Here is a 12,522-nt window from a genome sequence, read left to right as displayed (position 1 = left end):
AGGACAAGGCCTAGAAAGATCATTCTCTTGTCACTTCTGGCTGAAAGTGATGACTACGAACATTTTGGGGTGGACTTTACTGTCCTGCCCATCACGGGAATCGGAGTGGACGAGGGGCAGACCATGGAAAGGTCTGTTGACCTCGAGTGGGATTTTCCGGTTTTGGGATGAGCGAGGCCGGAAAATCCCATCCCTCATCTTTTTTGTACTGTCATGCTGGGCTCCAACATCAAAGAAGATGGGGATGTACTCGTGAAGCTTGCTCCTCCCATTAGTTGCTTTATTTCCCACCATCTTTCACAACGGAATGTGGCAAGACCAAAGAGCTCTGACCTGATCCATTTGTTGTGGAATCTCTTACTTTATTTGCAACATGCCACTTCTGCTGGTTGACATGCATGCAGTCATGTGCTATAGACTCATCAGTTTGGCAGCTTTTTGTTTTTAGGTATACCTGGTGCTACTCTTGACATGCTCCTCTAGACCCCTCAGTGAGCTAGTGTCAGTCGCTTGGGATGGTGGTAATGGTAGAGTGAAGGATACGTCAGACTGTGAGATTACAGATTGTAGTGGTATATGGTTCTGCTACTGCTAATGGTCCAAAACACCTCATGGATGTCTCGTTTTGAGTTGCTAGATCCATTGTGAATTTATTCCATTTAGCACGGCAGTTGAGTCGCACAACACAATTAGAGGCATCTTCAGTGTGAGGACAGGACTGGCACTATCATGGACTCGTTGCTGGCTGTTCCTACCAGGAGTCATCGGCAAATACATCTGTTACATAATTTCATGAGAATAAAGTTATTCCCCTACATTGGTTCTCTCACCATCTGCTGTAACCTAGCCTAAAATCTGGATCCTTCAGAACTCAGTGATGGTACCATTGAGTCATTCTTGCCAGTGGACAACGATGTGCTTTGGGTGAGAGACTTCAACATTTACTGTAACAGATCAATATCTTGGCATAAAGATGGTACTGGATTCTAACAAAAGCAGTGTGCAATTCCAAAAATGTTCCAAAAAACAGCGAGATTGTAAATGACCAAACAGTCAGACTAAGCACAAGCACCAAAGCCACTGCTGGGACCCAGGGGGAGGTGGCGGCATAGTGTTCTTGTCATTAGTAATCCCCAGGGGCTCAAATCCAATCACTGTGGTTGATGGAATTTAAGTTCAATAATAAATCTGAAATATAAAGCTAGCCTCAGTAATGGTGACCACAAAACTATAATTGATTGTTGTAAAAACCCATCTGGTTCACTAATGTCCTTAAGGGAAGGAAATCTGCCATCCTTACCCATTTCAGCCCATGTGACTCCAGATCCACAGTAATGCAATTGACTCTTAACTGACCTCTGAAATGACCTAGCCACTAGGTTAGAGTGTAATTAGGGATGGACAACAATTACTAGCCTTGCCCGTGAGACCCACAACCCATGAAAGAATAAATTTTTATAAACCTATTGATTTTCATCTACCCATCAAGCATTTAACATAGGAAATAGGAGTAGGCCATTTGGCCCGTGGAACCTGCACCACAATTGAACACTTTGTGGCTGATCATCTACCTCGATGCCATTGTCCCTCTCTATAAAGCAGTGGTTTAATTACATTCTCAATGATAGGCTGAAGCCAGGGTTGAATATATCAATGCCTGTAAAAAAAAACACACACCCACCCCCCCGCCCCCCCCAAACACACACACCCCCTCCCCCCCCCCAAACACACACACACCCCCTCCCCCCCCCCCCCAAACAATTCATACACACACACACCCCCTGCACCCCCCTAACACGCACACAATGCATCTTACTGGCTCAACTGTATCCTATTTCATTTGTCTCCAAGCAACTCACCTGTCGAGGGTTAACTTTTGAACTTCCATTCACACAATAAAGATTTCAGTCTTGGTTAAGATAACGTATAATGTCGTTTCTACAGAGATAATTCAGACACTTCACAAAAGATTGTTATACACTCCTATGCATACACCGTATAAACACGCACCTTTCATCCCGAACCTTATCAAAGAACACATCTTTGGTTGCATGTATCAGAGAATCGGGATTTAAATTCATTTAATTTTAATGATTCAACATCAAGTATTTGTTAAGCAGTGTTAATATGAAAAATTTGCACCAACTTTTATTTCTCCTGCAGATCTGTATTGATTTAAATAAAGCTCTGCTCCTCCAAAGCATAATGTTTTGTTAACCGTTGTACCTACATCTTATACTGTATGGCACTGAATAGGACTAGAATTGGAATGTGGGAGGAAACCAGGGCACCCAGAGGAAACTTATGCAGACACCGGGAGAACGTACAAGCTCCACACAGACAGCGATTCGAACCCGGACTCCTGGAGCTGTGAGGCAGCATGCTAACCACTGTCCCACCACCCCTAAATTTTATTTCTCACTTGGCCCAGTGCACGCAATCCAAAGTCAGATGCCTAGGAGAGTCAAGTCAGCAAAAGAAACTGAATTATTTTAGAACCTATACTCAAGTTTCCAAGCGGTCTTCTCTTTTGGTTATCAATGGTTCACAAAACCAAAGATAAGCAAAGCCAATTAAGCAGCTTGGAATGACTGCTCACAACTTGTAGATGTTTAATATTTCCCTCAAATGATTGATCTGGTTGTATACCTCAGTAAAAACAACCCAAACCAGCTGTGGAGGACTACTTAAAAAGGAGAGTGAAGTTCATGAAATCAGTTAACAGTGAACATATACTCAGCCTTCAAAAATGTAAATCTTTCTACAGGTTTATTACAATTTTTCCTAAAAGTCAGAACACATAACCACTAAAGTAAAGCTAATGAATGGCTTCTCTGGCATAAATCAAACCTTTTTAAGGCCTCCTTCTTCCACAAACACACAAGACATTCTGGGTTCAGCTCGATATCAGATTACAAACTGCAGAAATCACATTGCAAAAAGGAGAAAAATAGGTTAGAAGCAGACCAGGTAACTGAGGATTTTATCCAAATTGTGCGTTACATAGTGCTCAGTTCTATTGCAATAGCATTATACATTTGTAATCCAACATTTTATCCTCTGCGTGTAACTAATACTTTAAAACACAGTCACATGGTGCACGCCTGAAATAGAAACCTTCCAAATTGCCTCCTAGAAATGAAATGAGTATTTCTGCTTCACATTCATGTTCTCTCTCAGCCTCATCAATCCAATCTTATAAACGTGCAGATGGAGACGCCCGACTGGAAATCGACTCATGGGAAGCCCAGGTTTCAAATAACAAAGTTTCGCTGTAACATATGTATCACCAATACTCTCTGGCTGCTATCAATAGCACTTTTTGACAATCATTGGAAGCTGCACTTAGGACAAAATAAAAACGCTCAGTCAGCTCATTTTAGTTAAAAGCCATTGGAATTCTTGCCGCCTTCATCATTAATTCTTTGCCAATTTAACCACATATGGATTCAGTAAGGACATTTGATGTCAATTTTCTTAATATTCGTTTATTCAAGTGTTCTAAACTGCCAAATAATCTCATGCCATCTCAATTTAAAACAATGTTTCATGGAATGAAATAGGGAAGTTACTTAAGAGTCTATCAACTGGTCCAAATGTTCAAAACTAAAGTGGTGTGTTTGCTTTAAAAAAAATTAACATTAAAATTCCTAATGTTTTACTTTCAAATACTTTTTGATAAAATGATTTACTCCCAATAAAACTTTTTAGAAGAGAATTAATAATTCAGATTAATTTAACACTTGTTACTTCAAATAAAGTGTTTTTTTCATTAGTCAATTCAATAATAGAAGGATTTTGTTTTTATAACCCAACCCTTCATTGCACAAATGTTCGTTAATGAAGGAATAGGGTGGTGGGGGGAGGAGGAGGAGGAGGAAATGTGTAAGGTAAGTACATATGGGATTTTTAAAGTTTTAAAGGTTAAAGTTTTTAAAGTTTATTTGTGTCACAAATAGGCTTATGAAGTTACTGTGAAAATCTCCTAGTCGCCACACTCTGGTGCCTGTTCGGGTACACGGAGGGAGAATTTAGCATGGCTAATGCACCTAACCAACATGTCTTTTGGACTGTGGGAGAAAACCAGAGCACCCGGAGGAAATCCATGCAGACACGGGGAAAATGTGCAGACTCCACACAAATAGTGACCCAAGCCGGGAATCAAGCCCAGGTCCCTGGCGCTGTGAGGCAGCAGTACTAACCACTGTGCCGTCCATAAAAGACATTTGGCAAAGTAGCACAGCATAAGCTTGTTAGCAAAATTGAAACCATTAAAGGAACAGTGGCAGAATAGATATGGGTGGTTAAGGCACAAAAAGCAGATGTAGAAGTCATTCACAACTGTTTTTCCGACTGATGGAAAATGCACAGTGTTCTTCCCTAGGGGGCGGTATTAGGATTACTGCTCTTATTGATATACTGTATATTGATGACCGGGATGTGGGTGTACAGGGCATAATCCTTTAGATGGAATTAAACTGAAAAATATAGCAAATTACGAGGAAGGTAGTTACAGGCCTCAGAAGATCATAGACTGGTGAACTGGCAGATGAAATTTAACACACAAGTGTGCAGTTGTACATTTTAATTGAATCAAAGAGGACAGACAATATAAACTAAACCATACAATTTTAAAGGGTGTTCAGGAAGAGTGAAAACTGAGCAGTGTACGTACACAAATCTTTGGAGGCGGTAGGACAAGTTGAGAAGAAGTTTAAAAAACATATGGGATCCTTGGCTTTATTACTCGCAGAATAGAGTACAAAAGACCACATTAGTGGTCTCGTGGCACAGTGGATAAGTAGCTTCTGTGCCAAAAGCATCTGTGGAGAGAAAGAGTTAATGGCAGACAGTCCCAGATCTGGCAATTCCACTCCATTTGCAATAGATCAGATCTTTGCCAGTAGCAGAAAGGGGACAGGGTGTGACTCATACAGGCAGAAAACCTGAATTCAGCAGGTCAGTTGAATTCAGTGCTGAATTCGAACAGACTCCATTTTCAATATAGCAAGGGCCTTAACCTGCAGTTGGGAATCAAGGACTTTTAGAATAGTCATACAAGCTCTTGACGGGTAGATACAGTCTGCAGATCTGTCACACTATTAAGTTAATTAAATCCCCAACCCTTTAAAAATTAAAAAAGCTGCCTGTGTCAGCAAATTGAAATAAATCTCGCTCACTAGTTACAGTAGCAGGTTGTTGACATTGCCCCAAGGGCTATCATATGTCATTATTAATGCCCGACTGCTTTCTAAATCTATCATTGTCCCAAATTTACATTTTGATTGACAGCTCAAAGTAGTCATTAAAGAATTAGCTGTCTTTGTAGGGTTATGAACATATTAGTTTGTTTTTACAATGATTAATTATTTGAAGGGATTTAAATGTTTTGAATGGGTTTTCATGAATAGGATGCATTTTACCACAGTAAAAGGTAACATTTAGACCTTTATCTTGTTTCATCTCACTTATAACTCCGGAGGTCTGACCATGATGGATGCTGGGTGAGTTTATATGGTGGCTATGAGAAGCATGAGTGTAGCTGAGAGGGCATGGATTGGCATTAAGTTGGCATGGGGAATGGGTGGGACAATGATGGGGTCTGAGGTTTGAGGGCGAGAGTGTCTAAAATTTAACAGAACAGCTGGGATTAAATTCCAGAAAACTGAGATGGGTCTTTTAAACAGTCTCACTTGGCACTCAACAGCTCTTGCCACCTCCAGGGTGGTGGGCCAGATTCCTTCCTGCCCCTCCTCACAGAGCAATGATCCACCATTTGGGGGAGCTTCTCCCAAGTCGGGTGCGTCAAGCCAAGAGAATACTTACCAACTTGTGATATTTCCTTGTCTTGGGAGCAAGAATCTGAGCCAGTGTTTCAAGTCAATGATTCTTCATCAGAACTTTCCCCTCTACATGCCTGATGTGTATTTCCAACATCTAATACTTTAAATTGGTTTTTGTGTTGTGGAATTATTTGGGCAGCTCCACCAAAGATGGGCACTATGGGCAGAATAGCCTCCTTCTTTGCTATTTTGTTCTATTATTCTATGAAAACTAATTAAATATCCAAAAATGCATGCACAGCTAGCAAGGGAAAACAGTACAAAGCCACTCATTGAAGCCTCTACAATTAAAAAAATTACTACAGTAATTCCTTCTTTCCACAGACCAGTTCTTTTCATTCCATATATTCATATGGCTGCATACAGCTGAAAGACAGCTGGCTATTCAATTCACTACGCTCAACTTTTGTCATCAACTTCTAATTAGACTAGTTTTTATGTCTGAATGTATGGGTATGGACACAGACATGAATGATACGATGCATCATATGCAAACAGTAATTCTGCCACTATACCGTAACATCTTTATGTCCATTTTATATCTGTTTTGATTACAGTAATCACTTCAATCGCTTCTCCACAACACAGTGGTCTGTTCAGTCTAGAATGTTTGATATAGCATAACTCATACTTTGTGCTGTCTTTAATTCCTCATAAATTTAAATGGATCGTGGATATCAATATACAAACAACGCTGTGCAGCACAATTATAGGAACATATAAATGAACGTTACATTCCCAGGTGTCATTTTATCAGCTCTCTATCCCTCAAGTTAAGTAAATACTGTTAAGTAATAAAGGAAGAGGGATTTCAAAAACTATTTGCAGGGGTTTTTGAGCTGGGTGGTTACCACATTAAAGGATTGAGCTTTTGAAAAGCCTCACATGTCTACACTACCTATCTTCATTTAACGTTTGGCTTATTCACACAAAGGTCGCAACCATTTGAAAATCTTCAAGCCATAAAGATTTATCCTATGCAAATCAATGTTTTCTTATAGCTTACTTGCATTATGGTCTATTGTTGAAATGACCAAAAATACTTTAGTCAACGGACTCATCACATTTTAAACTTGATTACTTATCACTTGAGCAGAAACATGTCTTTCAACCTAATCAAAACGTGAAAAGACAATATAAATGTTATGGCAACATTTGATTTATGTGATGTATTAAATGACTAACTTATAAAAGTAAAATGTTATTTTTACAGAGTAGCTTTATTTTATCAAAGTAGTAAGTGCTTTCTAAAAGATACATTTGAGATATTATATAAGACATGGAAATATAGTTTGGACACTATATACATATATATAAAAATAACAAAACTAGCAATGTAATTGGTGCTATGTAATTGTATCATTGTTTCACATAACATCAGTCTTCAATGGAAACAACAGTTAAAAAGCATTTTGAAGTTTTAAAACCGATTATATTTCATTTGGACATTCCTTTTAGCACACCTAAGATACTTAAATATTGCCAGATGGGATCCATTAAATTAATAAAAGCCTTTGTGGCCACATAATTCTTCATGCTCCTCAAAAAGAGGACAAAGGAATCTATGCCAATAACTGGAGTTTTAGTATAACATTTTCTTTTAACCACAAGAGGATATAAAATCACATCAAAACTGATTGTGGGGAACTACATGCAACAACAGTAAAATTTAGATATTACTTTCTTCAGATCCAAAGAAATAGATCTAAAGAAAACTGATTTGTTGAGAAGTTTGCCATTCGATGATAAAAAGCAAACTTAACTGCTCTCTGTTTTAAAAATTTAAATTCAAGTTAGCTAACATTATGCATCTTCAAAATAATTTGCTTACTTTTAAAGCAAGCTCCAATTTCAAATCTAATTTCAACCGGTAAAGGCTCCCCCCTGTGAATAGCATGACTAAATCAAAAGCAGCCATCATCTCCTCCATTCCATCTTTTGCCTCCCATCAGTGCCAATTCATCAGCCTTTCATTCCAAATACATTAAACAGTCAACAATAATAGATTAATAGGCACTGGTAACAACTGCAACCTCAGGAGCTTGTTAGTTCCATGTGTTGAATTATAATAAATTGTCTAGGGTATCTTGTGAATAAAAATCACCATAAAAACTTTATAGTGAAGGTAAAGTTACAACAATGCCACAGAAGGCAACCTTTGCACACCATCTAATCTATGCTCATTTGCATTCAGGTTAACCTAGAATGTGCAATTTTTTGCCAACACTTTTAGAACTGGTAGCACCTAATGAACAAAACAAGATTGCAATTTTATTTTTTCCTATACAGTTCTTTGAGTTCATAATTCATATTAACAGTTTTGGAAATTTAGATCTGTATTCGGCAATTATTTACAACATTGTTGGCATGGTATACAGTATATGGAAGCACCCAGTTTATGCAAGTTCCCCTAAAACATCCTGACTTGGAAATATATAATTGTTCCTTCATCTTTGGTGGGTCAAAATCCAGGAATTCCCCCGCCCAACAGCATTGCAGATGTACCTACATCACAAGGACTGCGGCGATTCAAGAAGGCAGCATCTTCTGAAGGGAAATTAGGGCTGGGCAATAAATGCTGACCTAGCCAGCAACACCCACATCCCATAAAAAGGAATAAAAACACTGCAATTCAATTGAACAGATAAGTAAAGATGCAGCTTATACTTGACAAACTTGGATGGCTGTGGAATTACCATTCACTGCATTCTACACATTGTGACAATGTCCATTCACAATTGGATCATTTAGCCTGTATCATCATAGTTGAGAGTTTCTAAAGGCAGGTACATTTGCGGCCATCACACTTGACAATGCCTGAGCTTTATGGAGACTGCTGGCTTTCTGGCCAGTCACGTTTCAGTAGACCAAAATAAGAATCAGATTTGCAACAATTTCTCTGGTTTAGTCCCAGCAAATATATTTTATTAGGACAACCACATGCCACTTCAATGGAATACAACGTCAAACTGTGGAAAGGAGGAAACCTAGGATGTAGACATGTGTCTGCCCATTGTGACCATTACAGGAAGGCGGTGTTTTGGACTTGGTACAATTATGTGCTTGGTGATCTTTTATCACAAGGCTGGATCTTTCTGCAAAACCAGAAAACGTAACAGATCTTGCAAACCCATTGTATTTTCTGCCACAACTTATTGAGCATTATGAATTTATTTATCCAGGTCAGAGGAAGTGTGGTGTGTACAAATATTTACTTTTCAATGCTACTGGTAGAAACAATCTCACAAATGGATTCCTTTACATTGAAGGTTAAGAGTCTGACTCAAATTTTTCTTCCCTACCGTCAATGGAACAACGGGCTGCTTTACACTGAAAATACAATGGCCTGGAGTTTGTGGTCAGCAGTGAAGCAACAGTGCTTGACACTGACTTCAAAGAAAGCTGATTTAATGATCTCTGTGGCATGGGCTTGCTCTTTCCTAATGGCAGTTAAAATCTGGTGCTGTAGAGAGGATCTCCAAGCATACAGCAGCAGTGATATCAGCAAGCATATTAAAGTACTCTCAGACTCAAAATCACCAAGTTAAAAACACTGAATACTTTCGATTTACAATTTCAGATGGCAAAATAAGTAATTTGACTGCAGGAAGGAAAACAACCTAAAATGAATTTTTAAATATGCAAAAATATGGAAATTTTATTATGTAAACTTCTAATGTTCCACAAATACAAAATTTGCTTTTCAGGGCCAGTGAGGGTATTTAGCAGTATTCATGAAGTTGTACACTATTACAAACCAAGTTACTCCTCATTCAACAAGATTAACCTTTACAAGGTCTTTAGAGTGAGAAATATAGCATAAGATTGGATGTTCTTGGAATTTCCATTGATTACAGTCAGGAGAAAATCACGTCAACCCTCAATCACTGATAACACGCTATTTTTTCAGTGTTATTTGGTGCATCTAAGTCTCTGTGGAGCGCGAATGTTGATAGTTTTGCCGTCATTACCAATGCAAAATCTGGGCCATTAAAAACAATGTTTTAAGCCATTACTAGTCTACTCTATCGAACCCCGCAGAGAAGACATCAAGAAACAGAGCTGCAGAATGGATATCTGATTTTCTCTACAAATATTTGCATGCATATTGCCAATTTCAACCACTTGCTTAGAAGCACTGCCTGTCCAATGGCATATTAGTTTCCATCTGATGAAGGAGCAGCTCTCCGAAAGCTAATGGCATTTGCTACCAAATAAACCTGTTGAACTTTAACCTGGTGTTGTTAAAACTCTTACTATATTAGTTTGAGTGCAGGGGTGACTTGAGCAAAATGGTTGGCATGTTTTAAAGGAAGACAACACAACTTTCATCAAGGGCATTGAGAATGACCGCGTTTGCACCCTCACTCATTTATATGGCTGTGAATTAAAATTAATCTTCTGCACAAACATTGTCGCATCGTTGTTGTTCCATTATGCCATAATTTGGCAAAATACCAAAAGGGATTACAGATAAACATGAAAAAGTTAACCGAACACTTTAATTTATTCCTCGGATGCTGCCTGATCTGCTCAGCATTATTGATAGATTCCCTACATCTCCAATCATTGGCTTTTTGTTCATAACAATAAATATATTAAAGTGAAATCCAACACACATCTACACTTTTCAAACTACTATAGTATGTTCCCCCCTTATGCCTGTAGGTAATTCAGAATCAAAACTGGTGGGCACTTGAAATTCCAGTATTTGATCTCTTCTTACAAGTCTTCCTCTCAATAGACTTATTGTTGGCCCTTATCACGCATTATCTTCCTTCGTTCAAAAGGGGGCAATAGAAGCCAGTTGAAAATAAATTCCATCTAGCTTCAGAGCTTTTGGTTTCCCAGCCCCCCATCAGTTGGTACCAAATGGCAGAACCCAGCAAACTTGCCTTTGAACAACAGGAAACGTAAGCATCTGTCACCTCCCGTCGAGAAGAAAAATGGATTAGAGGGACCGACAAAGAATTCGCCAGGAAGAGATCCTCCTCAATATGCAGTTGATTAACACATGCAGTTTAATCTACAGCATCATGATTCTCCCCTACAGTCAGTTGCTGGGCAGAAGCAATGCGGTGTAATTCAATAGTTAACGAAAAGTGAATAAACACAAACAACTAATCAAATTAGTTCAATTTCATCCTGTTTTCCAATACATACAAACATATTGTACCAACAAAACAGATTTCTTCTAATTTGGAAATGTGCTACTGGCCAGCAATAGTGTATTTGATACCCAGAGCCGAAATCCCCAAACCTCTTAGCATAAATACTCAGCACTGTTCCCAAACATTTAAGGAACTATGCACTTTTCCCCCCCTTGGTCGCGATATCCCTCATTCAAAATTCACCGTCTGCATAGTTAAAATACAGGAAATCGCTCTACCAAAATTAGCCTCGAATGAATGCAATCACCTCATCCCTTGGGTTAAAAAAAACTTTAGCAACTACATTTTGGGGGAGAGAAAAAAAAGGAACACATCACAGCAGTCTGGTCTCTCGGTGCAAACTGGAAATCTGGTGAAAATGTAACTCACAAATAGAGGTCAAATGTTAATCACCGAGTTTAGCAACCTCTAAAACACAATTGCATTGCTTGTTAACGTGAAGCGTGATGCTTCCTGATTCCAAACATGCATTCAGCAAGGCAGACAGGAAATGAGAAGCGTTTATTCTGAGTTTACCTTGGCTAGCACTGTTTGCCGTGAACATATAAACTAAAGGAAGAGGAACAAAAAAAAACTCCTAAATTTCTCGAACCAAACATGTTACATTTAAGTTAAGAAATTTGATGAGGGTACCAACAAACAAAAACCCTCTGGGACTTGGGTTACAAAAATCACTGCAGAGAAATGAAGAGCTACCAGGGGCGGGATGGGCCGAGTGGTTCACTCTTTCCACTTGGTAAGTTGGAGGATACAAGCAGAGAAGCATCAGGTCAGACAATCCGTTCATTCTCTCCCCGCAAATTCATTTCTCTTTGAAATCCTTACCTGTTGAAATCTCCCCAAAAAGCGGGTAGCACATGAACAGGAGCAGCACGAAGTTTTTCCCAAAAAGTCTCGACTTTATCCTGGTTTTGTACATCACTGGGTCAGTTAGATGCGGAGCGCACCAGGTATTTTATGATTCAAAGAGAGCGGCTCGGTGTAGCTTCATCCAGAGAGGGACGGAGCGCTCCCCCACTCCCCAAGGGAGGCAGCACACAACCACCAGAAAGAGCAGCAAGAAAGGAGCCTCTATACAAAGCCCCCTTGCTCTCTCCTCCAGGATCCTCCAGCGATCAAGGACTCAATTCCAAGTTGCTCCTCAGATTCTGGAGGCGTCTTCCCGGCCAGAGTTTTCCTTCAGCAACATCTCCCGCAGTCAATGAGAGCCGGAGCGGGGCTTTCTCCTACACACACTCTGCTCTTTTTATCTTTCTCCCCCCCTACAACTTCAAACTTTAGTCTGTGGGAACGTGTGCGCGCACCCATCTCCGTGCCCGAGGCGCGCGCGACACTCCCCGAGAACGCGCAGCGCGCCTCTCTGCTCGTTCCCGCTGCCGCTCCATCCCGGTCAGGGCAAAAACCAAGTTAACAGCGCATCCTGGCGGAGAGGGAAAGGTCTCTCTGGAGAACTGGCAAAGGGATGCTGGAAATTAATGAAGTTAAGCAGCAGCAAAAAAAAACACACA

The 12,522-nt window shown here is 39.7% G+C and overlaps 1 protein-coding gene across 2 annotated transcripts in view; it reads right to left on the bottom strand.

Moving 5' to 3' along the window:
• ror2 (receptor tyrosine kinase-like orphan receptor 2) overlaps nucleotides 1-12,316 on the bottom strand; it is a 256,291-nt gene extending 243,975 nt beyond the window's left edge. The window contains exon 1 of one of the 2 annotated variants that reach the window (XM_078215389.1): nucleotides 11,840-12,316. In XM_078215389.1, coding sequence (XP_078071515.1) covers nucleotides 11,840-11,933 — 94 coding nt within the window. In that variant the 5' untranslated portion in view covers nucleotides 11,934-12,316. The remainder of the gene's footprint in view (nucleotides 1-11,839) is intronic. The other variant, XM_078215390.1, reaches the window with a different exon arrangement.
• Between the last annotated feature and the right edge of the window lie 206 nt (nucleotides 12,317-12,522).

Source organism: Mustelus asterias, chromosome 6 (assembly GCF_964213995.1).
Source record: "Mustelus asterias chromosome 6, sMusAst1.hap1.1, whole genome shotgun sequence".
NCBI classification, from domain to species: domain Eukaryota; kingdom Metazoa; phylum Chordata; class Chondrichthyes; order Carcharhiniformes; family Triakidae; genus Mustelus; species Mustelus asterias.
Note: the sequence above shows the minus strand (reverse complement) of the source record. Positions and strands in the feature narration are given on the sequence as shown.